At 41.8% G+C, this 25,800-nt stretch overlaps 2 protein-coding genes across 4 annotated transcripts in view; one reads left to right on the forward strand and one right to left on the reverse strand.

Moving 5' to 3' along the window:
• The window catches only part of CHTF18 (chromosome transmission fidelity factor 18), a 54,973-nt gene extending 46,432 nt beyond the window's left edge, over positions 1-8,541 (reverse strand). Inside the window, 6 exon segments of the mRNA XM_074279724.1 lie at positions 688-740; positions 1,777-1,869; positions 3,389-3,590; positions 4,800-4,944; positions 7,055-7,309; positions 8,309-8,541. Coding sequence (XP_074135825.1) covers positions 688-740; positions 1,777-1,869; positions 3,389-3,590; positions 4,800-4,944; positions 7,055-7,309; positions 8,309-8,399 — 839 coding nt within the window. The 5' untranslated portion in view covers positions 8,400-8,541.
• Positions 8,542-8,671: 130 nt separating this feature from the next.
• On the forward strand, positions 8,672-25,539 carry RPUSD1 (RNA pseudouridine synthase domain containing 1). Of its 3 annotated transcripts, none has more exons than XM_074279726.1 (7): positions 8,672-8,784; positions 15,621-15,779; positions 17,179-17,374; positions 18,869-18,992; positions 20,876-20,978; positions 21,753-21,854; positions 24,515-25,539. In XM_074279726.1, the coding sequence occupies exons 2-7, from the start codon at positions 15,713-15,715 to the stop codon at positions 24,913-24,915; spliced, it is 993 nt and encodes a 330-aa protein (XP_074135827.1). In that variant the 5' UTR covers positions 8,672-8,784; positions 15,621-15,712; the 3' UTR covers positions 24,916-25,539. The 3 variants fall into 3 exon arrangements, with proteins under 3 accessions (XP_074135827.1, XP_074135829.1, XP_074135828.1); XM_074279728.1 differs by having other exon boundaries at positions 8,676-8,784; positions 15,672-15,779; XM_074279727.1 differs by lacking the exon at positions 8,672-8,784 and having other exon boundaries at positions 15,009-15,779.
• The last annotated feature ends 261 nt before the right edge of the window (positions 25,540-25,800 follow it).

Here is a 25,800-nt window from a genome sequence, read left to right on the forward strand (position 1 = left end):
ATCTCACTTCTGATATTTACAGTATGTATGACTAAGAGCAATCTTATCTGTAAAAGGAGACAGATGGATGATTTCAAAGATGATTTCTAAAGTGCCCTTCTTCTCTAAAATCTATCATGACTTAACTGTCTCACAGTAGGATAAGGGCCAGATGCTAGATACTACTAGAGTAGTGGGAATGTACTATAGTAAGCTATCTACACTTTCTCACACATTGACCAGAGCATGAATTTGGTTAGTTGGTGAGATTATCTACAGGACTCAGATTTGGGCTAATACCCTCACATGAACAGGAGGGTACTTCCTTCTGGGGAAGCAACAAACAAAGGGGACTTTAGAACCAGTGTCAGTAGTGTAAAATCCACAGAAGGCCAAGGGTCTTGGGAAGCAAAGTCTTTCCCAGATAAGCCAGTTACTGTTGTTCAGTCATTTCACATCTGACTCTCTGTGATCTGTTTGGTATTTTCTTGACAAAGACACTCAAGTGTTTTGCCATTTCCTTCCCCAGATCATTTTACAGATGAAGAAACTGAGACAAACATGGTAAGTGACTTGCAGAGTCACATAGCTGGTAAGTATCTGAGAATGGACTTGAATTCAAGTCCTTCTAACTCCAGACCTGGTGCTCTATTCACTGTGCTACCTAGCTGCCCTAGAGAAAACAGGAAGAAAAGTGAATAAACTCACCTGTTAAGCATCTCAGTCAGTTTTTGTGAAGCTTCCAGAACCTTCCGCCTACGCTGCAAACAAACAGATGAGAGGAATCACAAAATCAGGGCTGGAAAATATCTTATACATCATATAATCTCACCCTCTCATTAGAGATGGAGTGAGGTCCACAGAGACAAAATGATTTGCCAACAGATATATAGACTGTGTGTGTGTGTGTATAGTTATTTTTATATAAACATATAAATAATAAATTGTATTGTTTTATATAGACATATATGGCTATATATATATAGACATTAAGTGATAGATTCAAACCCAGCTCCCTTGATGATATATCTAGATATTTCTCTACCATACGAAATTAGGATTACATTATGCTTTAAGACCTGCAAGAAAAACATATTTTGTAGGTTTAACAAAAAATTCACGTTTCAAATTTCAAGCTAGATTTTTCAAAGTTTCGTTGAATACAGACTATTTTATAGAAAGTGGATCTGGTTAGGAATTGGGAAACTTTGATTCTAATCTTTTCTCTGATTCCTTAGACAAAAAAAAAAAAAAAAAAAAATGCCTCAATGCCTCTCATTGTTATACTTTGCAAGCACATGGAGAGAGAATGAGAGGATAGCTACATCAAAATTACAAATAAATTTCCATTTCAATAGCCTGTATGAGTATTTACAAAGTGTTCCCTTCATCCCAGTTCAGTGATATAAGAAAAGTCATTTTAAATATTAGTAACTTAAAAAGTTATTATTATCTTCCCCATTTTACAAATGAGAAAACCGGCTTGGAGAGGCTGACTTGGTTATGTTAGAAATGTGAAACAAAACAACAATAAAAAGAGAAGAGAAGAGAAGAGAAAAGAAGAGAAGAGAAGAGAAGAGAAGAGAAGAGAAGAGAAGAGAAGAGAAGAGAAGAGAAGAGAAGAGAAGAGAAGAGAAGAGAAGAGAGGAGAAGAGAAGAGAAGAGAAGAGAAAAAAACAACTTGGAACTTCAGATCTAGTGCTTTGCTTTTGTTTTTTCATCAGGCTTCATCAATCTTTCTCCCTCCTCCAACCAGGAGTCCCCAAGCACAAAGAACCTCTAGACATGGAGCCTTACCTCATCAGCAACCTGCTCCTTCAGGTAAGAAAAGGGCATACCCAGCAAATGGAGTTGCCCATGTCCACGCCAGGCAGCATCACACTGGGATAGCTGAGGGAAACAAGGTATGTAGATACAGCACTTTTGTAAAACCCCTTCCCAGGGGCAAACTCCAGGTCTCCTCTCTGTGTTCTCCACTAGATGTCCTTTCCCTCCACAATTATCCATACTCTCCCCCCACACACACACCTCCCAGTAGTATACCTGGTCTTGTAAAGAGGAAATGAATGATAATTCAAATATCTATAGATGGGAATGAGATCAAGGGTTTAATTAACACTGCTTCTGACCATTTGTATTTAAATAGGACTAAAAGAATGATCCTCTTAACAGCAGAATTTTGGAAGCCACTGTGATGGGTAAGGATTGAAAATGTAGGCAGTCTCTAGGACTAATGATAAGACAGGTCAAATCTTATTTAAGCAGGCTCCACAGATAGCTCAAATTCTTTTCTTATCCAGGAATTAATTAGGCCATATAGTTGGGCAAAAATCCAAACTTACTAAGATAAACTAGTATGAACAAAGTACTTAATTTTACACAAGAACCCTTCCTTCCCTAAGACAAGAATGTTCCTTTAAATCATGAGCTATCCTGGTTAATTTTAAATTGGGTTTCAATTTATATACAACTTTTCAGAAAAACTTTACCTGTTGTATAAAGGCAGGCACATTTAAATGGAGCAGCCAGTATAATACCAGGCAATAGATAGCTGTGAGTGCCCAAATGAACTAATTTCTAAGATATCTTCAGCTTTAAAGTTTTAGGATAATTCCAAGACTTAACAACTGGGGTGTAATTGGCCGGGTTTCTACTCATTGTCACTTTGCTATGTAGGTCTAAGCTAATTCTTTTTCTAAAATCCAAGGAAGCTGGCTCCTAGACTTGACTGGACTAGAAGACTAAAATTCAAAAAGCCCCGTGTCAGTGAAGCCTCCTGGTCACCTAAGAGCACAAATATAAGACATCCCAAATAAATCCATAAAGGCATACATATAAAATATATACAAATATAAGGGTATAAATATAAAGTATAATGTACATAAATAAGGACACATCAAAATGGAGTGAAAGCCCTTCACACCTGACTGACGTTCCAATGTCTTGACCAGACCCTTTCAATATGAAGGTGAGTGTGTGTTGGGAGTGCTGTGTGTACCCAAGCTGAGAGTTGTATACTTGATGGATATCCTTTTAATGCTATGACTAAATAAATCTCCTTTTCTGGACTGTTGGATGACTTTTAAGTGTCTTATTTCATTCCAAATTGAACCTAAAATACCAGAACTGAGTACTAGCCCAATACATGGGACCATCAGACTAATTCTTCTTCTCCTCTTCCTTTCTTCTTCTTCCTTCCTCCTCTTCCTTCTTTCCTCTTCTTCCTCATCATCATCCAACTTACCCTTTTTGTCTTAGGAGATACTACTCAGTTTCATGTATCCCACATTGCAAGAAGAATAGACTACTTTTTTATTTATATGATAAGCTGCTTGAAGGCAGGGCCTATAATCACAAGGGGTAGAACACAGAACACTGAAGGCTCAGCCAACCCTCCAGTCCCTCTTACCTTCACTCCTACTCCCAAGGGATCATCTTTTACCGCCATGTAGACCCTGGTGCCATCAGTGGAGGTCACATTGATATATTCCTCCAGGACTGGGGGACGTTTTAGAATTAATTTCTTGTCCCGAGAAGGAGACGGTGTCATCTGTAGGAAACCCACATCACTGATGTCCAGGGGCCCTTGGTCCAAAAGCTTGTCCAAGTCTCTATAGCATCCACGGGGAACAAGCACAAATACTGATGAGCAAGTCTGACGGTACAGTGACAAAACTTCCCAATTTTGTACAGTGGAATGAGCACTGTACTAAGAATTGGATAGGATTGCAAACTAAAGTTCTATCACTAATTGATCAGGCAAATCACTTTTCTACTTTAGGTTCTACTTTCTTCTAAAAAATGAGAATGACCTACTTATTAATAATATATTTAATATTATCAATAATTAACTTATATAACACTTTAAGATTTACAAAGAGCTTCATCCCAAGAATCTCATGAGGTCAGTAGGACAAACATTATTGTTCCTACTGTTAAAATGAGGAAATGTGTTCAAAAGATTATGGATTATATTCAAGGTTATACAGATACTAAGTATTGAAGCAGTAACTTGAATTCAGTCTTCTGACTCCAAGATCAGCACTGTTTAATGATGCTTCCTATCTTTCACACTCATCATCTCATCCTATGGCAAATATCAAAAATATGAAAGAGGAAACTGAGGCACAAAGTGATTATATTAAGCCAAATTCAGAGTTTAGAGCTGCTGACTATAAATCTTGTGCTCTTTCCATATCACAAACATGTTTTCCCTCTGTTAATTATTTCCTGTTTTAACTTATATATAGGTTAAAACCTCTCCCTCTCTCTTTATACACACACACACACACACACACACACACACACACACACACACACACACACACACACACACACACCTTTGCTTCATAGAAGACCTTATGGAACCTCTTTTCAAAGCTGAAACTACCTCTCAGAGGTGGGGGGGGGGGTGTATATATTTGCCTGTTGTCTCCTCCATTAGACTGTAAGCTTCATAAGGATAGGGATTCTCTTTTTGCATCCCTAGAGCTATGTTTTATGAGCAAAACAGAATCACAGTAGTTCAAAAGAAATGTGAGATGTGCAAATTTAGAGATATCTCTATTCCAAATGGACTATTTGTGCCCAACCCGTGGTAGATCCTTTCAAGCTTGCATTAGTCTGATGGACCAGTCAGACACACCGTATCTCAACTCCAACATAATGATGTCATTTTGTTTCTCTTCAAGGAGGAAGGACAACTACCTACCAACCCACCAGCATCCTCAGTTTTGGACACAGTGCCAGACATATAGTAGATGCTTAACAAATACCTTGCTGTTTTTGCATGGTAGCCACCTGGCTACATTCACACCTACCTGTTATTCCATGCCTCTTGATGGTCCTCAGGAGAAAGGGGTGGGGTGATATCTTTGGGAGGGGAGTCAGGATAGATTGGTTCTTCCTCTTGTCCAAAGGTCAGCTTCTTGACTATATCCAGTCTCTGCCTCTTGGGCTTAGGAGCTGTTGAGACATGGAGTGAAAGTAATAAGGAGCCTGTACAGAGGGACCAATTGCTTAATTTCTTTTTTTTTGTTTCAGGCCCCTTAATTTCTGTAGGGCTGCCCCTTAGTTTCCAGTCTTTTGTATTGTCTTGGTCAAAGGGGCGGAACTAGGATCCAAGAGCTTCCTAAACTTATTCATTAAAAATGTCAAACTCTAAAGCTTAGGGATATCACTCCCAAACATCCTCAGCTTTCCTAGATAATCATCTTTGTCACCTGGGAAGACCATATGGAATCTCTTTTCAAAGCTGAAACTACCTCTCAAGATACCAAGTTCCTGAAATTCTATTCTCCTGAGTGTAATTAGAATTAGATTAAAAATGTAACTGGGAATGGGTAGTACATATTATATAGGGTTTTTTTGAAGTGGAAATTTATTGTCTCATATTTTGAATCCTCTCATATTCTACGGTGCACATTTTTTCTTTTCCTATTTTGTATTTAAGTTTCAAATAAATAAATGTAACTGGGAAATATTTAATGAAATAAATAAAAATATGACAGAATATAGATAATGATACTATGTGGTTTTCTAAGCCAATATGCAGCCGACCAATTAGTGCTTTTTTTTTTTTTTGAGTTTGACAATGCGGTTCTAGATATAAATTGGAAATAGTTTGTGATTTGCCCTAAAATGAGAAAGCCCTAAAAAGGCCCAATTCATCACACATATTTAGTCCAGAAGGCAAAGGTGAGAGTCCCAGGTAATATCTGATACTTGATATGGTCTCAGTTTTATAGTCATGATCACATCAGCCTTCTTGCTGCATTTTAGAAATGTTGTGGAAAAGTGTGTTCAAAAGAGAGTGATGAGGTTGGTTTCTAAACCATGCTATGGATTAATTAGGAATTGGGGATGCATTCGACTTGACAGGGATAAAACATCATTTTGTTTTTGTATTTTTATGAGATATTTATAATAAAAGATTGCTGGAACTTGACCCTAAAAAACAAGTACAAAGTAGCCAACAAGGGGGATAATGGGTAAAGAACATGGTATATCATAGACTTCTGATCTGTAAGTTAGTTTGGTTGAACTGTTTATTCCTGGACTTGGAAGAATCGAGTTCAAATCTGCACACAAATCACTTAACCTCTCTGTGTCAGTTTCTTCATCTATAAAATGGGAACAATAGCACCTACCTCTCCCAGTTGTTTTAAGGATATTATGAAGTATCATATAGTACTTTGCAAACCTCAAAGCATACTGTAAATGCTATCATTATTAAAGATGATTCTCTGAACATAGGAGAACAAGAGACATAATGGGAAATGTGGATTACGTTAAAATAAATGATAGCAATTAAGACGAAAAACGCTTATTGGCTTAGGAAGACTTGATTTTTTTTTTTTCCTGTCACCCTATAGAAGCAGTAGAGGAAAAAAAAATTAATAAATTCTTGTTGTTTAGTTATTTTCAATTGTGTCAGATTTTCCTGGCAAAAATACTGAACTGGTTTGCCATTTCCTCCTCCAAGCTCACTTTGCAGATGAAGAAATTGAGGCAAAAAGGGTTAAGTGACTAGCTTAGACTTATGGCTAGAAAGTGTCTGAGACTGGATTTGAACTGAGCTCTTCCTAACTTCAGGGTCAGCACTCTACCCATTGGGCCACTGAGTTATCCATGTTTACATGTTTATATATTAGGAATCAACAAACATATTGGAACGGCTTGTCTTGTTTTATACACACACACACACACACACACACACATATAATTTTTTTTTTTTTTAAATAAAGCGTCCTAATGTATTTTAAAATGCAAAGACCATTCTTAGCTTGTGGGCTGTGTAATAGATGGCTGCTCTATCTGGTTTGCCAGCTCTTCTTCTATACAAAAGTAGCATGGGCTGTCTCAGAGACTCTACAGCTCCTGGAGAGGTCTGCACAGCTACTTTTCAGGGATGTTCTGCTTCACGAGAAGAGTCAGTCTAAGTGACTTCTGAGCTCTCTCTATGACTTGTTATGGTTTCGAGTTAGTTCTAAGACGTGCTTAGTTTTTGGTGAGCCGCTCTACGACTTGAAGGCTCTAACCCTTCTCTAGCAGCAGGCCGACCCGGCCAACTTACTGAGCGCATAGTCCTCTGAGAATAAAAGCTCGGAGTCCTTTTCTTCCCTTTTGTCCTTGGGGTCAGCAGCCAGGCGCCGTTTCTTGGAGCCGCTGTCTCCTGCCTCCTTATGGTTTTTTCTGGGGGAGATGTCATTCTGTTGATGCTGGACGCTGATGACAGAGGGAATGGCGTCCGCAGACGTGATGGCTTCTTCGAACGTCAGCCTGTTCTTCTGGGGGTGTGAGGCTCTGGAGGGCGGGAGAGAGCGGCCTTCTGGAGGAAAAAAGCACCGCTGTCATAGCTAGAAGTAAAGGCTCAGGGAGAGGGTCACAAAACTACCAGCAGTGGTCATACACGGCTCTGGAGTAAAGGACTTGGATTCAGATCCTGTCTCTGCCTCCCTCCCTTGTGACGGCTTAAATGGCTCCCGTTTCCCCCATCTGTGGAGACAGTTAAGTTAGAATACTGGGCCTGGAGTGGAGAAGACTGAATTCAAATTTCTCCTTAAATACTTAAATCCTGTGTGACCTGGGCAGTTATTTTGTGCCTCAGTTTTTCTCCATTACAAAATGGGATCATCACAACACTCACCTCACAGAGGTGTAAGGATCGAATAGTCAGCAGACAAGAAACATTTATTAAATGCCCACTCCAGTGCGGGGTGAGCCAGCTGGGGTGGCTCAGTGGGTGGAGCTCTGCGCCGGAAGTCAGGAAGACCCGGGGTCAGAAACTGGTGAGCAGTGAGAACTTGGACCAGTCACTCACGTCCTGTTTACCTCAATGCGCTGGAAAAGGGAATGGCAATCCATGCCAGGATCCTTGCCAAGAAAGCTCCGGACACGGTCCTCGGGCCGGGAGCACAGACTGCTGGGCCCGAGGTCCCACACGAAATAGTGACGCTTACAGCCGCCTTGTGAAGTGGGTGCTGTTATTATCCCCATTTTACAGAGGAGGAAACTGAGGTTCAGATAATTTGCCCACTAATATAGGAGGCAGGATTCGAAGTCTTCTTGACTCTGTGGCCACACTGCCCTGGCAATAATAAAACGAGCTGATGACAGTCATTTTTACCCCTGAGTAAAGTGGCTCCCAGCAATTTTGTATAGACAGTGCTAATATTATCCCCATTTTGCAGATGGAAACTGAGGCAGCTTAGATTACCTGCCCAGGGACGCACCGGGAGGATTCCGAGTGCCCCAAGGCAAAGGATGCTCCCAGCTCACAGGGGCCGGGGCCGGGGTGCGGCCCCGGGCGGCCCTCGGTCTCACCCACCTTCCAGCTCCGCTAACACTTCCAACTCGGACGCAAACTGGTCTTCGAACTCATCTTGGACGCCGTAGAGTTCCTGCTCGTAGTCCTCCATCGCGGCTCCAGCAGACTCAGCCTTGGAAACCGCGGGGGCCGCGGCAGCCCAAGGGCGCGGGGTCCCAGCCTGAACACCGGAGACCGCCCGGAGGCCAAGCTGCCGGTCCGAAAAAACCCGCGCTTCCCCAGTGCGACGCAGTGCGCGCGCACCGCGGCCCTCGGCGAATTCCGGGAACGTTCCACCGGGCGGCAGCCAACCGGCGTTCCGCGTTCGGCTGGGGGCGTTGCAGGCTCTCCCATTGGCCGGCATGGCTCTCTGTCTAACCGTGGGGGCGGGGTGGGAAAGCCAATGCCACCACTGAAGGGTACGGAGGTGCAAGCTACGGCGGCCCCGGGAAGCGTGGCGGCGCGGGCTCTCTCCGCTGCGGAAAGGCTACTCGGGGGTGAGTCTGAAGCAACGCTCCTAGAGAGGGGAAGGGCCCGGACTGGGGGCTGGGGGAAGCGGGAAGGGCTCTCCTCAGGCAGCGGGGGGATACTTGCTCCCGGGGAAGCTGCCCCTTCCGGTGCGCCTTCGGGACACTGCGTGCAGCCCGGGAGGCGCGGACCCGGCTGTGCGGGAGGAGGCGGCCCGCCGCACAGTCCGGGCTCTGGCCCCCGGTGTCCCTCAGCCCCGATGGGCGGGGCTTGGCTGCATTTCTAATGCACTTGGTTGGAGAACGGGACCAGGATCCGGGCCGTGGGCCGCGCTGCTGGCGGGACTCTCCGGCGGGAGCCCTCTGCCTTTCCCAGGCTGCCCCGCCGGGGCGTGCGGGGCGCCACCCTCGGGGCGCGGGCGGAGTGCGTGCGGCCCGGGAGCGCTGCTTTCTCACCACTTTGCTAAGTAGGGACCTCCATTTTACTTCCAGACACCCTAACCGAGCTCACTTCTGAGTCCCGGGGTCTGTCCTGACAAACCGAACCCCAAACCGCCAGCCGCGGGGAGCGGTGTGCGGAGTCCTCCGTCACGCGTCGCCGTCCCCGGTGCGGGGGGCTGCCCCTCCCACACCCACGGGGTCCGTCACTCTCCGGGCTTGGGAAGTCCTGACATCTGTCTCTGGCTCCCGCGTCGGGTCCGAGCGCTCCGTCCTTTCTTTGGCTTGTATTTGCTCTCCGCTGTGCGCTTCCTCCCCCGCCTCCCAAAGGAGGCGGTGACCGAGTGCAAACATACAGACACACACAGATATCGGTAATCACACACATGTTAACGTGCACCTGGGCTCTCGGCTGCTCATCCTCCGCTCTTCCGAATGCGGACAGTGCTTTCCTTCGGCAGTGTTCTAACTCCGCCGTCTCCTCGTTTCCTCCCCACAGCGATGTCCCAGCCGTATACTGGTCACTGTGGTCTGAAACAGTATTGATTACTGCCGCCGACAGACAGCGTAGTTCCCTACTTTTCTCTTTTGATTAAATCTATGTTAGTGTGACTTTGTCAGAAATCGTGATCCTTCTCCCTGCTTCTTTACACAAACTCTTTGTCCGATTTGTGCTTTGTTTGCGTGTATCCCTCCTGCCGCCTCCGCTTTACTTCTGCCCGCTGCTTTTTCCTCCTACCCCCAGAATCTTCTCTTCTCCCCTTTCCTTTCCCCTTGCCTTCTTGTTTCTATCTGGATTTACAAAACTTTTATTAAGCCTTACAAATATATATATTGTTTCATCTGTGTCCCATTCCCCTTGATCTACATACTTGTTCCTATTCCCATTAGTTTATACCCTTCTGTATACCTTTATCCTATTCCCATTAATTTACACCCTTCTGTATACCTTTATCCTATTCCCATTAATTTACACCCTTCTGTATACCTTTATCCTATTCCCATTAATTTACATCCTTCTGTATACCTTTATCCTATTCCCTTACCCTCTTGTTTATTTCTAAATTTAGAAGACTTTTACTCCCTTCTGAAAGTATATGTTGTTCTCTCTGTAAGCCAGATCTGATGTGAGTAAAGGTTATCTCTAAAAATCCCTCCCTTATCATCTCCCCTCTCCCTATTCCCTTACCATTTCTTTCTGAACTTAGAAGACTTTATACCCGTGTGTGTGTGTGTGTGTGTGTGTGTGTGTGTGTATATATATATATATATCCTTTTTAATCCATTCCCATGGAGAGTGGGTTCAAAACTATCAGCCCTCTTTTTCCATATGGTTCCTGTCATCTTTTGCATCTCATTTGTAAAAGAAAATTACTCTTTTTACCTTTTCCTACAGGTTTTTTTTTTTTGTTTTTTTTTTTGCTGAGGCAATTGGAGTTAAGTGACTTGCCCAGGGTCACACAGCTAGGGAGTGTTAAGTGTCTGAGGTCACATTTGAATTCAGGTCCTCCTGACTTCAGGGCAGGTGAGCTAGCCACTGCGCCACCTAGCTGTCCAACATGGTTTTGCTTTTTAAAATCACATCATATTCGGTTCTATCCTCATCTTTCTTTTTTAAACTACCCAATTACTAATGATAATCTTAGACATATGGTTTACAGTTTTACATATAAAAAATAAACAAAATGTCAAGCCTCTTGTAGTTAGTCTTTGACTTTCACCTTATATTTTTTGGATCTTATATTCAGATTTTCTATTAAGTTCAAGTCTTTTTGCAACAAAATCCTGAAAGTCTAGCAATTTATTGAACATTCTTTTGTTGTTGTTGTTGTTGTTTGTGATCATGGTTAACATTGCTGGGTTTAATAACTTTGGTTCCAATCCCAGGTCTTTTACTCTGAAATGTGTTCCCACTAATACATTGTTGGTGGAATTGTGAATAGATCCCCACCATTCTGGAGGGTGATTTGGAACTATGCTCAAAGAGTTATCCAACTGAGTATACCCTTTGATCTAGAAGTGCCTTTGCTGAGTCTGTATCCCAAAGAGATCTTAAAGGAGGGGAAGGGACCTGTATGTGCCAGAATGTCTGAGGCAGCTCTTTTCATAGTGGCTAGAAACTGGAAGATGAATGGATGCCCATCGGTTGGAGAATGGTTGGGTAAATTATGGTATAGGAAGGTTATGGAATATTATTGTTCTGTAAGAAATGACCAGCAGGAGGAATGCAGAGAGGCCTGGAGAGACTTAAATCAACTGATGCTGAGTGAAATGAGCAGAACAGGAGATCATTATACACTTCAACAGCAATACTATATGATGATCAATTCTGATGGACGTGGCCATTTTCAACAATGAGATGATTGAGGCCAGTTCCATTACACTCGTGATGGAGAGAGTCATTTGCACCCACAAAGAGGCCTGTGGGGACTGGGGGTGGATCACAACATGTTATTTCACTTTTTTTGTTGTGGTTTGTTTGAATTTTATTTTCTCTCTCTATCTCTCTTTTAATTTTTTGATCTGATTTTTCTTGTGAACTAAGATAATTATGTGAATATATATGTCTATTTTGGATTTAACATATTTTTACCATGTTTAACATATTATATGGCATTTAGGAGAGGGGGCAGGAAAAGGGGAGGAAAAATTAGAACACAAAGTTTTTCAAGGATCAACGTTGAAAAAAGCAGTCTTTCATGTTTTGAAAATAAAAACTTCAATAAAAAAGAAAGAAAGAAAAATAATAAATTGAAATGTAGTGTTCCAAGAACTGTGGTCTTTTAATGTAAATACTACTAGGTCTTATGTAATTTCAATTGCGGCTTCCCCTGTATGTGAATAGTTTTTTTCTTGTTGCTTGTAATATTTTCTCCTGGAACTGGGGTTTTTGAAATTTGGCTATTATAGTCCTCTAGGTTTTCTTTAATTTTTTTTTCAATGATTGATGAATTTTTTCTATTTTTACTTTCCCCTCCTGTTTTAACATATAAGATAATTTTCTTGTATTATTTTTGTCAAGATTACTTTTTGATCATCGCTTTCAAGTAGTCCAGTACTTTTCAAGTAACTCTGATTTCTCTTCTTGATCTGTTCCCCAGATTAGTTGTTTTTCCTTATGAGATATTTCATAGTCTCTCTTTTTTTCATTCTTTGTATTTTGTTATTTATTATTTCTTAATGTCTTAGAAGTAGTTTCTTAGTAGCTTCCCTTTGCCCAAATCTAATTTTCAAGGGGCCATTTTCTTCCTAAAGATCTCCTTTTCCTATTAGTTGACTTTCTTTTCATAATGTTTTTGTCATCTTAGGAAGGACAGCAGTATACATGGACTCTTCTCCCAGAGGGATTTACTAATACCTCCTCACATTTCTCCCAAGTTTTGCATAACCATCCCACCTCATTTTTCCTTGTCTTTCCACTCAGTTCTTCCCCAATATAGAGATCTGTTGCTTTTCTTCTCTGACTTAGGAACAGGAGAATATGATACCATTGCCTTCAGTTTTGCTGTTCCTCTGCTTAGTTCTTTGGGTACTTCCTCTGGCACTGCCTCCCATGATCCTGCTTGGATTATAGCGACCCAGAACTTCTTCTCCTCTGCTTCAAAAAGACAATTTTGGACCTTCCTAACTCCGTTGGATATTGCCAATCCTAAAGACTCAAGTGTTCTGTCCCCTGGCTGCCAGAGCTGTGATCCCCTTTCTCACTCTATGAAGCTTCAGCCTGTTAAGGTCTCCCTTTTGGAAGCACTGGCTCTCACTCTCCCCAGTTATTCCCTCCCCTGTGCCTTTTGCTCTGGAACAAGGAAGGGATGCTGCAGGCAGCACAGAAGCACAGGGAACGTACAGACCGGTTGGGTATTGTAGCAAACAAGTAGAAGCCATGGCCAGAGGCTCTACCTCAGCAACATTATTGCACTGGCCAAAGCCCTTAAGCAGAGGTGCTTTTTGCACCCCATGAAGTTAAATCCCTCTGAAACTCACGCCCCATGCAACACCTGTCAAGCCAGTACCTAGCAAAAATCGCACCCAACTGCTCTGGAGACTTAAAGCACTGACTCCTGCTGAGCTTGTAGAAACTACTTCTTGCCGTGGGGGGCTGATTTGGCTCTGTTCTAGCTGTGCTTGCACCTCTGGGATCACCTGTGAATGCTAAAGTGGCCCTTCAGGAAACCCCTGTTTTGGGGACTGATCTCATCTCTTCACAGATGGCTCCTGGCTGTGGAATTCTGGGGACATGTGATTACAGGTAGTGTGAGGGCCTGAGAACTGGGGTAAAGATGCACATTGAGAATTTGTCCTGGTCATCGTCTGTATGTTTTCCAGTTGGGTGGAGATCTTCCTATGGGGTAGAAAGCCCTATGTGAGTCCAGCATCCCCTCCTGGGGAACATCCCCATAATGATAAGAAAATCCATTTCACTGGTCAGGAATAAGGAGATATTATCAGCATCCAGGTTGTGTTATCACCTCTATAATAAGCTCAGGGTTATTTGCCCCATCCCTGACTGATGTAAGCTCCATGAAGACATAACTTTCTATCCCTGCGTCTCCTGGCACAATGCTGAGCTCTTTCCCCAGTTAAGTGCCTCCTTCTACCAACTTGGATTGGGTTGCTTATGGACCTGGCCTGCTTCCTGAAAATCACAAGAGATTTTGGCCTGGAGCCCTGACTCCTCCCAGTTTCCATTAGGGTCATCATTTCCCTCAGCCTCAATTAAGGTCTTCATTTATTCCATTAAGTAAATTGCTGAAAGCCATTTGTCTTTTTCTCCAAGCAGTCCACAAACCTAGCTAATGTTCTTGCTAAGTGTTATCTTGGTTTCTGGGAAGCGATTAAAGGAAATTAGGAGATGGGGAGAAGTAGATAACTGTATTAAACTTGTGTCCTTAATGATTCATGGTGACAACTTATGGAGAATAGGGGCCTGAATCCTGCTTCTGCCATGTATCAGCTGTGTAACCATGTGGATCTTGTCCAGCTCCAAATCTGATCTTCTTGGCAATTCCAACAAGCACCAATCACAACCACCTCCTGAGGGAGAACTGTGGAGACTGAATGTAGTTCAAAGTTCATAGTATTTGCACTTTTTTTGTTATTGTTCATTTTCTTGGGTTTTTTTTCTTCTCATTTTTCCCCTTTTTGATATTATTGAAGCTCAAAAAGAGACCCCAAAAGGTTGGGCTCGAAGACTGGTGTTGCAAGGTGTCTCAAAAGAATTTTCAGGCTTGAACCCAGCTCCGAGTCAAGGGGTAAAGTTTATTGTAATTGTAACACCAATTGAAGCGGGATAAGTTCCAAAAGAATTTAGGAAAGAACCAGGAGCAAGAAGATAAATGTATAGGAAAAAGCCAAGATCCAGTTCTTCATGTCACTGATATGTTAATTTTATGGCTTAGAGGTAGAACTGAGGGGTGGTCTGGTAGGCACTTACCATTTGTCTCATGACCAACAGATATTATCTGACATTAATCTATGTTTCCAGGACTATATTACAGTATTCCCGAAACCAGGAGACTTTAAGATCATTGACAAACAGATTGTTAGAACAATTGCACTCCTAAGGTCTGGGTGGCCTCAGGATTACTGCTGTCTTTCCCCTAGAAGATGCACCCCCATCAATCTGATTTTTCTTGCATAGCATGACAAATATGCTTAGAATTGCACATGTTTAACCTATATCCAGTTGCTTGCTGTCTTGGGGAAGGGGGGAGGGAGAGAGAGAGGGAGAAGAATTGCACATGTTTAACCTATATCCAGTTGCTTGCTGTCTTGGGGAGGGGGGGGAGAGAGGGAGAGAGGAAGGAAAATTTGGAACATAAGGTTTTGCAAAGATGAATGTTGAAAACTATCTTTGCATATATTTGGAAAAACAAGGTACTATTAAAAAATAAAATAAATCTGATCTTGTCAAAGGGAAGTAAGAAAAGGGATGCCATCCACTCTTCATTTTACCAAGGGTAAGTGACTTGCCCAGAATAATCCAGAAATATAATGGCACAATTGGGGTAGTCAGATCTTCTGACTTACAGAAGTGGCTTTGGCAGGTTATCTCCCTGATACTTCCCCACCATCTCCTCCCCAACCTTGTTGTCCCTCCCTATTTCTCTCTGCCCTTGGTACCCCTCAGCTCACTCTTCTACAATATTTAGCAAAATTTTCAGTATAATTCAATTATAATTAAATAAACAAACAACTTCACAGAAGCTTTTTGATTGATGGGGAAATCACTAGCTAGTGAGTGCACCATAAGACAATTGATTGTCACCCCTTTCTAGAAAGCAGTGGTACTACTGTTTTTTCCTGTTTGATCACTAATTATTAACTCTACCTTAAGTGACCTATTATCTAAGATAATAGCTTCCAGCTAATATGCTGGGTTTCTCCCCCAGAGAATTCTGATGCAAGCACTGTTTTTACTGTTTCCACAGTCAGAGATGCCTACCTGGAATGTCTTCCAACCTCCTTGTCCCTTCCAACAGCCTGAAGTGAGAGGATCCATGGAAAGAACATGATTTACTGAATGACCCATGGGACTTCAAGACCCCATCACTTGACCTGTGTTTCCATCTCTGCTGTCTACTCCCCAGGTAATTTGAGTAAGTTTGGTGACTTTTCTGAGCCTTAGTTTCTGTCTATAAATTGGCAAAGCTGCTCTATTTAACAAGATCCTTTATAGGAAATAAAAGGCACTTAATGTCATAAATGGGTCTGTGAAAGTTGCTTTTTTATTTTTTAATAGTATTTTAATTTTTTAGATACATGCAAAGGTAGTTTTCAAGATTCAATCTTGTATTTTAATTTTTTTAGATACATGCAAAGGTAGTTTTCAAGATTCAATCTTGTGTTGCAAATTTTTTTCCCTCTTTTCCCTTCCCCAAGAAAGCAAGCATTCCTATATAGGTTAAACACATAAAGGCTGCTCTTAATTCCTTGTACCCGGGTGTGGACAATTGCCAAGTCATTTCATTTTGGCTTTATAATGTGTTATAGAAATAACCATGTGATGCCCTTGAATTGTTTTCAGAAAGCTTAGATTTAAATTCTGTTTCTTTCTCTTATTCTCTTATCATTTTACTTATTATATTCTCTTAAATAACCCTGGGCAAATTACTTATCCTGCTGATACCTGTTTTCCTTCTGTGCATAACAGAGAAGTCATACTTGCCTCTTAGAGCTGATGTATCTTCTAAACTATAAATCACTCTGGAAAAGTGGAGTTCCATTGTTGTAGTCACATCTAACTCTCTGACCTTGTTTGGAGTTTTCTTGGCAAAGATTACTGGGATGGTTTGATATTTCCTTTCTCTAGCTTATTTTGTAAATGGGGTTAAGTGATTTGCCCAGGATCACACAGCTAGTAAGTGTCCTAAGCTGGATTTGAACTCACAAAGATGAGTATGTATTTGAAAAATAAAAAGCTATTATTTAAAAAGAAGAAGAAAGATTGGGTTCTAAGATGATGGAGGGGTTTCCTACCAGTAAAATCACATATTAATTTTTTTGTAAGATTGACACATTTCTCAGAAAGTGAGCATGAGGCAAATTTATCTAACTCAAATTCTATTCTCAGTAGTCCTGAATGAATGGGCCATCTTAAGTCATCCTACTGAGAACCCTGTAAAGAATTCTTTTTTATTGTAAGAAATGGATGCTTTGTGTATTTCCTTTTGAAAGTTTAGAAATTTGTTCAAATCAAATTTAAAGTAGATTCTTTCTGGGTAGGTCCCTCCGTCTCCTGATAGCCTCCTGCAGATTTAGCTTTCTCTCAGTTATTCATTTCTGCAACTTAAGCACCCTCCAACAAGTTAGTTATCCTGGGACTTCTCCCACTGTCTCTGCTTCTGAGCATCGTAGGGTCAGGCATATAATAGGTGCTTAGAAAATGCTTATTGATTAATAGAACCAGCTCAGGATTACTCCTTTTGGTAAAAGGAAGGTAATTAACAAGTTTGGGAGGAACAAGGTCTTTGTTTTATTGTTTGACAGGCTTCAAGCCCAGCATGGAGCCAGGGTGCATAGAGAACCTCTCCATTCTGTACCAGAGTTCAGACTTCATTGTGGTCAACAAGCATTGGGACCTCCGCATTGACAGCAAGATGTGGTATGAGACCCTGACCCTGCAGAGTCAGCTGAAACACCGATTCCCAGAGCTGGCTGATCCTGATACCTACTACGGCTTCAGGTGTGGGGCCCAGGATTCCCTGAGCATCAGAAATGGAAGTGCTGATAAAAGCAGGGCCCTTGCATGGATAGGAAAGATATCTGGGATTCTCTAGTCCTAATGTTATATGGCAAATATGTGGCCTGGTGACCCTGGGCAAGCCACTTCACTGCTTTTTCTAGGCCTGTTTCCTTCTATGAAGAAGTTCCTTTCAATTTAATATTTTTAGTTTATTATCCTAATAAAATTTATAGCAACTTACATTTTGATGCATCATTTTATGGTTTATACATCTCTTTTACACATGCCATCTCAGCTGAAATTCTCAACAAACAACCTTATGAAGGAAGTAGCTCAATATTTACAGGTGACTAAATCTTTCCATGCAGTGGAAGGCATTCTGGACTTTGGAGTCGGAGGATTTTATTTTATTTTTTATTTTTTATTCTTTTTAAAATATTTTTATAAAGTTTTACAGTATTTTCTTTTTCCAAATACATGGAAAGATAGTTTTCAACATTTGCCTTTGCAAAACCTTCTGTTCTAAATTTTTCAACCTCTTTCTCCCTCCCCCTCCCCAAGATAGCAAGCAATCCAATATAGATTAAACATGTGCATTTCTTCTAAACATATCTCCTTATTTGTCACATTGCACCAAAAAAAAATCAGATCAAGATGGGGGAAAAACACAAGAAAAAAAACCAAGCAAACAATAATAACAAAGATAAAAATACTGTATTTTGATCCACATTCAGTTTCCATAGTTCTCTCTCTGGATACAAATGGCATTTTTGCCATCTCACATCTATTAGAATTGCCTTGAATTACCTCATTTCACTCAGCATCAGTTCATGTAAGTCTCTTCAGGCCTTTCTGAAATCATCCTTTATAGAACAGCAATATTCCATAGCATTCATATACCACAACTTATTCAGCCATTCTCCAACTATTGGGCATCCACTCAGTTTCCAATGTCTTGCCACTACAAAAAGGGCTGCTGCAAACATTTTTGCACATACGGGTCCTTGTATCTCTTTTATGATCTCTTTGGGATTCAGACAAAGGATGTGATGTTCAATCCCTGCTCCACACTTAGTATCTCTATGACCTTGGACTGGGGCTCAGTTTCCTCATCTTTAAAATAAAGATTTTGGTCTGAATGACCTCTGAGGTCTCTCTTAGTTCCAAACATGGTTCCAAAAATAAATAAATGACTGAATGAATGGATAGATAAATAAATGAATGAATGAAATAGAGAGAGAGAGAGAGAGAGAGAGAGAGAGAGAGAGAGAGAGAGAGAGAGAGAGAGAGAGAGAGAGAAATAAAGGTGCTTTGTTCAGGGGCGTGGATTTCCTGTCCTTCAGTGTGGCACCATTTCTGTAGCACCACATTGCCCTACTTCTTCCTCCCCTTCCCCCTCTCTGTCTATGACCCACAGGTACAGGATTTTCCCCCTGTCCTGCTGTCTCTGGCCAGAGCCATGGGATGTCCAACGGGTTTTGTGTCTGCCCCCAGGTTCTGTCACCAGCTGGATTTCTCCACCAGTGGAGCGCTTTGTGTGGCTTTGAACAAGGCAGCGGCTGGCAGGGCCTACAAGTGCTTCAAGGAACGGCAGGTCACCAAAGCCTATCTTGCCCTGGTATGTGACCCTAGGAGTATGAGAGTGAGGTTGTACCTTGCTAGGTTTAGGGGGTTGGAAGGTGGGGGAGTGAGAAGTGCAGGGGAGGTGGAGGTGGCTTAGTTTATGGGGCCTTCAATGGCCATTACCAGAGATGCCCTTACAACTTTAGCCATCCCCCACACTAATAACTTTGATAGGTTATGAAAGTAAACTTGGGATATTTGGGGGGAAATCCCTAAATTAGTCATATTTCTCCTTTGCTTGAAAACTTTCAAGTGGGTCCCCCATCCATTCCATGATCCATGGGTCCATGGGTCCCTGACATTCAAGCCCTTCCCTGCTTCCTTCCCTTCACCACTCCACTTTCCAGCCAAAATGAATGATTTGTTCATCTCTGCCTTCCTGTTTCTGTGACACTCCACAGCTGGAATGTTTCTCCCTCATTGCCTCTCTCGGTGGACTGCCTCCCTGCCCTTAAGGTCCTTTAAAAATGGTGCTTTTTCTATGAAGTTTTCTCAAATGATTTCCCCCCTCATCTGAGTTTATAACACGTGGTACCTCTCTTAGGTACTCATTGTCTGTTACTTATATTAATGTTATGCATCCAGAAAAATCCTCATTATTGTCATTGTTATGAACCCTGTTTAATCTTCACTCCTTCTAAGGGGCCTTCCCTGACCATTCTAGCTTACGCCAATCTCTTCAACTCCTACAGTAATTCATTATTGTCACTCAATTCAACACCTGGTCACAAATTATCTCTTATAGTGTGCTCTATTTCAAATCAGATAATTTGCAAATTATTCTTCCCCAGTGCCTTGCAAATAGTAGATATTTGTTCTTGACAATATCTTGAGAGAAGGAAAATAATGAAGTGCCCTTGAGAGAGACAGGGTCCTTCCCTGGAGATTACCCAGGGAGGGACACATTCCCCATTTATTCTGGAAAGGTCAGTTTTTCATTCACCAAACCTACTCTGCCTAGTGTGTGACTGGTTTTAGTTAGGCATTGTAGGACAAGGCAAAGATATAAGTGAAATAGAGCAACTTTTCCCATTCGTGACCCAGTTTTCACTCAAGAAATTTTTACATGATCCTGTGTATATATAAGTATATAAAATAGGTATACAAACCAAACATTTACTGATAATAAATCATAATTTCACAACCCCCACATTCAGTTACAAGACTCCATTTGGGGTCATCCACACTTTAAGAAGCTGGAAAATAAAATATGCTACAAGCTGGAGGGAGTAGAGGCATTTATATAACATTTACCATGTGCTAAGCACTTTCTTTTGGTAATTAATTAATTTTTTTCTTTACACATAACTGAAAGTGATGTTACAGTACATAAGTTATCTACAACTGTGCAGTAATGTATTGCACAATAAATTACCTAGAAGACAGCAAAACTATATCATTAATATGCTAAACACTTTATAAATTGTCTGATTTGAAATAGAACACACTATAAGAGATAGTTTGTGATCAGATGTTGATTTGTATGGCCATAATTAATTGATGTAGGAGTTTGGAGGGACTAGTATAAGGATAAAGAGGTCAGGGAAAGCCCCTTAAAGGAGGGGAAGCTTGATGATGATGATATGTATTTCTCTAGTACTTTGGGGTTTAAAAAATTTCCTCCCATCAATCCTGTAAGTTGGGTAGTGTAAATATTTTCCCCATTTTTCAGATGAGCAAACTCATGTGTAGAGAAATCAAATAACTTCTTAGGACAACACAGTAAGTATTTAGTTCAAAATTAGAATCCGGGTCTCCTAGGTCCAAATGGGCCTGTTCTGTTTTGTGAGCCTTCTTATAGAAATAAGTACTAAATTGGCATTTGGTAAATTGTTTTGAACTATTTTCAGGGTGCATGATTTCTTTCTTATTCCAAAGGTTCGAGGCCATGTGCAAGAGAGCAGAATGACCATCAACCATGCCATTGGGAAGAATACTACAGAAGGCCTGACCCACATGATGTGTATTGAAGGGACAGAAGGTAGGGAGCCTGGACCTTCTTAGCCTCCTTTCACTGAACTGCCCTGAATGTGCCCTTAACTCTCAGGCTAAAAGAGTCTTTCCCTCCCTGATGGATTCTTCTGTGAAAGCAAACTAGGCCATCTTTTATCTCAACTCTCACCTAGCTTTGACAATGGAATGGGTGTTGCCTCAGACAAACTTTGGCTTTAGCTTTGGCTTTAAAAGGCCTAGGTCTCCCATTGCATCCATAGCCATCACCAGTCGTCTTGATCTGTGTCTTGCCACTGGACTCAGATAGTTCTGGAGGGGAAAATGAGGCAGGTGATTTTGCATACCCCTCCCTCACTTGAAAGTCAAGATACTACCTTCTTGGAGTCATTGGTCCCTTTTGAGAACAAAGGATGAACAACAACAATTTTTTTTGTTGCATAACCTTGAAATGTAAACTTCCACAGAGCAGGACCAGGGTCTGAGTAGGTTATGTTTTATTCTATATGGATGAATTTCATTTTAGGGCCATACTTTATCATTAAGCCAATATTGAACAACCAGGAACAGCTTCTGAGGCAATAATACATTCTCAAGGAATCCATGGTCTAAGGGCACAACAGATAGACATGTTGTCTAAGGAAATGTGCCTACTGAAAGGAAAGGGACAGTCCAAGGATTCATATGGGTCTGTGAGAGAAGAACATGGGAAATCCAGGAGGGCCTTTCTGCAGATCCTCTTGTTTAAGCCAGGATTTGCAGCTGGGCATCCCATAATCTCTCTTTTCCTATTCTTACTCCCCAGGCTGTGAGAATGCCAAACCTTGCCTGACAGAACTAACAGTCCTAGAGCGTGGGGTGTATGATGGTGATCCAGTCTCCAAGGTCCTCCTCCAGCCCCTCACAGGTAAGGTAACCACTACCTCACAGTTCACTTGGCCAAGGTCAGGGGAGCCATCTGAATGTTTTGTAGTAAGGAGGTGAGACAGGTGACTGCTTCTGAAGAAATTAACTTTGTGTGGTGGGCTGCCCCAAGATTGCATAGTGAACTTCCCCACTTAGGAAAATTTAATATCTCCATAACCCTGAATAGTTATAAAGTACTCTCACAAATATTCTCTCATTCAGTCTTATGCCATAATAGGAATTGTCTTATATCTGGAAAATTGAGACTTAATAAGACCTGGTGACTTAAGAGACTGGTATTCATAGCTTAAAGGTCTCTTTGACATTTTCTAGTCTAACCTTTTCATTTTAATTTATTTTTTAACTTAGTTTTTTTTTTTTTTTAAATAAGAAAAATTTATTGTTTCTTCCTCCATTGGGGAAAAAAGAAGCAAAAAGGGGAGAAAAACTCATGTAAGAAATAGGATAGTTGAGCAAAACAAATTCCCTTATTGGTTATATCCAAAAAAAATATACTTTATTCTCTACGCTGAATCCATCACCTCTCTGCCAGGCTGTGAGTAATAGCCTTTTATCATCCTTTTGAATCTTGAATTAGACATATTATAGATTAGATTAGTGTTATAAATGAAGTAGCTAAATTGCATAAGTGGCAGGGCTAGGATTCAAAACCAGATTTTTTTTTGACTGATTATATTATTGTTATTAATTGACATTTATACATGGGATCCCAAATGCTATTTTAAGTTACTGAAGCTTACTCTTGTAGCATTTTTAAGACTTATAAAATACTTTTCCCCCATTATTTTCATTTGATCCCCACAACAATTATGTAAGGGAAGGTTATTTCATATGCTTCTACATCCATTCCACAGATAAGTAATCTGAGGTTCAGAATGACTTGTCCAGGCTTACAAAAATGAATTGTGTTAAAGAAAGGATCTGAACTAAGGAATTTCTATAGTACCCACCTTGTAAATCTCAGCTGGAAGAGAATTAGCACCAGGTGCTTTGTCACATGAAAATAATCTAATAGCCTTATTCATCACTTCAGTCCTACCTTCCCCAACATGGCCTCCTATGGCCACACGAGGGAAATGGGGTGGGCATATAACTCATCAACCTTGCCACACGCTGACCCCCTTCTCCTTCCAGCTGACATTGTGGTTGTGGTGTATACCCCGAGCTCTGAGCAGGGACAGCCTCATCCCCAAATCCCACCTCTCTTTCAGACTTCCCTTTCATTGACAGGTACCACAATGCTTGCAGTTACTTAGGGTCACTTGATACATTTTGCCATTTCTATCCCAACCACATCTCCTTTTCTGTCCCCTTTTCTGTACTTACACAGCCACCAGTCTAGTTCAGGCCTTCGTTACCTTTAGGGACATTTCCATAGCTTTCTAAGTTTTCTGCCCTGCCTCAAGTCCCTCCCTTCTCCAATGCCTCCTCCCTTCGGCTGCCAAACTGAAAACTGATTCTCCTAAAAGCACCATCTGACCATAGTACTCCATAAATTCTAATGACTTCCTATTGACTCTAGGATCAAATACTATTTCGTTTTTACCACATCCCTTTTAAAGTGTCCATTTTTTTTGCTTAAGTTTTATAATGTTATCATTATTATGGTGGTGCATATATCTCATTTATGAATAAACAAAAAAATATTGGGGATGTGTACTAAAAAAATTTTTGCTCATAGGGATATATTTTCAAAAAATTTGGAGCCTGCAAGTCTGGAGAGTGGTAAAGGATAAAATATGAGCAGAGGAAGTGAGAGTAATAAAAGGAAAGCGAAGAGTTCTTTTGATCTGGGAATGATTGCTTCCCATCCTATTTAGGTGGAGGTTGGAGAAAAGGAGTTTCAAGTACCCATCACTGACCCCAAGCCCCAGAAAACTTGAGCTGTGAGATGCCTTAAGAAAAGCCCTGGACTTGCCCCAGCTCTGGCTCCACCTGTCAGGTGTGTGCCCTGCCCCTCAAAGACCCTGTAAATGTAAACAATGATACCTTCACTTCCTACTTCCCAACTCTTTGTTTTTAAGTTTTAATTTAACTATTTAAGTTTAACTATTAAGCTATAGAAATGTGATCTTTCATTAAGAGACAGGTAAGTGATGTGATGAATAGAGTCCAGAAGTAGAGCCTGGAAGGCCGGGGTTCAAATTCTACTTTGGACATTTACTAGCTGTGTGACTGGCAAAAAAAAAAAAAAAAAAAATCACTCAGTCTCTTTAAGGTTTCAGTTTGTTTCCTTATCTGTAAAAGAAAAGGGCCCAGACTCATTCGGCTCATATTCTTTTCCAACTTGAAATCCTATGAGTCAGACTAAAAGACTTCTCCAATTAGGAAAGATGGGTTAGCATCTCAGTAAAGGGATGAAGGCAGATGACGGCCCCTGTCTGCAAAAATGTACAGATAAAACCGTAATCTGAAGGAGGAGATTTCAGGACAAATCATAGGCCTTTGTGATTTGGGGCAAGCCACTTTCCTTTTCTGTAAAGAGGTAAGAGAATGGGTCTAGATTTCCTCCCAGGTCTTCCAGGGCAAAATGCAGTGATCCTAAGGCAGCGAGAGGGAGGATGATTTCAGAAAGGGCCAGTTCCAGAGGGAGGGCTGGCTCTGGGCCAGAGGTGTTCTTGATGCTGTGTTCTCCCGAAGGCCGGACGCATCAGCTGCGAGTACACTGCAGCAGCAGTGGGTACCCCATTGTGGGCGACTTCACCTACAGCTTCAAGAAGGATAGCCGCCCATTCCGTATGATGCTGCACGCCTTCTACCTCCGCATCCCCACGAGCGGGGAGCTCATTGAGGTGAGCACGCCCGACCCCTTTGTGCCCACGCTGGATGCTAACTGGCAGCCCCAGCAGCTTGTCCACTCCCTGGAAGAAGTCATCCAGACCCTGAAGGCTGCAATGGACCCACCCCCTGAGGACACTTCACCTCTGCCCAAGGTTGGCCCAAATGTGGTCACTCAGGAGACCAGCGCCAAAGAATCGGAGGAACAGCGGGCCAGATGCCAGCAGTGGTTGGCTGAATGGGCCGTGGAACCAGAGAACTGAACTGCTCCCACCCCTTTGTGTCCTTGGAAAGGAGCTTGGTGATGTGCCATTAGGAAGCCCGACCCATTCCCTCTTTCTAACCCAGATCTTGAGTGTGGAGGAACAGGGACTTCCTGGGGGGCTAGGCTCAGCCAGAGAGGGGTTTCTTCTCCCTCCCTCCCTCCCCCATCAGCCTCCCTTCTCCTGTAGCCAGTATTTCCAAGCCTGAGAAAGCTGAACATCAGCATCATTCCCAAGAGGTTGGGATAGGTGAGTTAGTTTCAAGCTGGTGCCATAAAGGAAATAGCTAGCTAACCCCTGATTGCTCACCCCTGAGCACCTACAGTTCACAGACAGAGAGGTGCATTCACTGTCCTGAGTGGGAGAGGGAGTATGCATCAAATGTTTCCTTGTCACATCTGCAGGCACTGGGTCAGGAGTCAGGAAGCCCTTAGTTCAAATCCAGTGTCAGACACTTATTTGCTAGGTGATCTTGGATAAGTGACTTAACTTTTACCTCGGTTTCCTCATCTATAAAATAGGGGTCATAATAGCACTTCCAGGCCTGTGGTGAGGATCAAATGAGAGAATATCTCTAAAGTGATTAGCTTCGTGCCTGGGACATAATAAATGTTATATAACTGCTATCATTATTATCATCACTGTGTGTCGGGAGATTATCCAAAATGAGGAAAGGGAAAAAATAATCTCCCTTGGAAGTTTTGGCTTCTCTGACCTGAGAAACAAAATTTCTTGTTGAAAATAATTCAGAAGGCAGAGCTTATCACTAGGCTATCTGCTCACAGTCACCCCCATTTTATAAATGAGAGAACTGAGGTCCAGAGAGGTTACTCTTCAAGGTCACCTAATTTCTTAGCCACTTTTCCTGATTCCTCTAGAGTGCCT

This window comes from Sminthopsis crassicaudata, chromosome 1 (assembly GCF_048593235.1).
Source record: "Sminthopsis crassicaudata isolate SCR6 chromosome 1, ASM4859323v1, whole genome shotgun sequence".
NCBI lineage: Eukaryota > Metazoa > Chordata > Mammalia > Dasyuromorphia > Dasyuridae > Sminthopsis > Sminthopsis crassicaudata.

What these genes read in the sequence shown, in the direction of transcription:
- RPUSD1 (XM_074279726.1), top strand. Translation starts at nt 15,713, where the DNA reads ATGACCCATGGGACTTCAAGACCCCATCACTTGACCTGTGTTTCCATC. An exon ending in CCAAAGCCTATCTTGCCCTG is followed by an intron (nt 18,993 to 20,875) that starts GTATGTGACCCT and finishes CTTATTCCAAAG; the next exon opens with GTTCGAGGCCATGTGCAAGA. An exon ending in CCTCCTCCAGCCCCTCACAG is followed by an intron (nt 21,855 to 24,514) that starts GTAAGGTAACCA and finishes GTTCTCCCGAAG; the next exon opens with GCCGGACGCATCAGCTGCGA.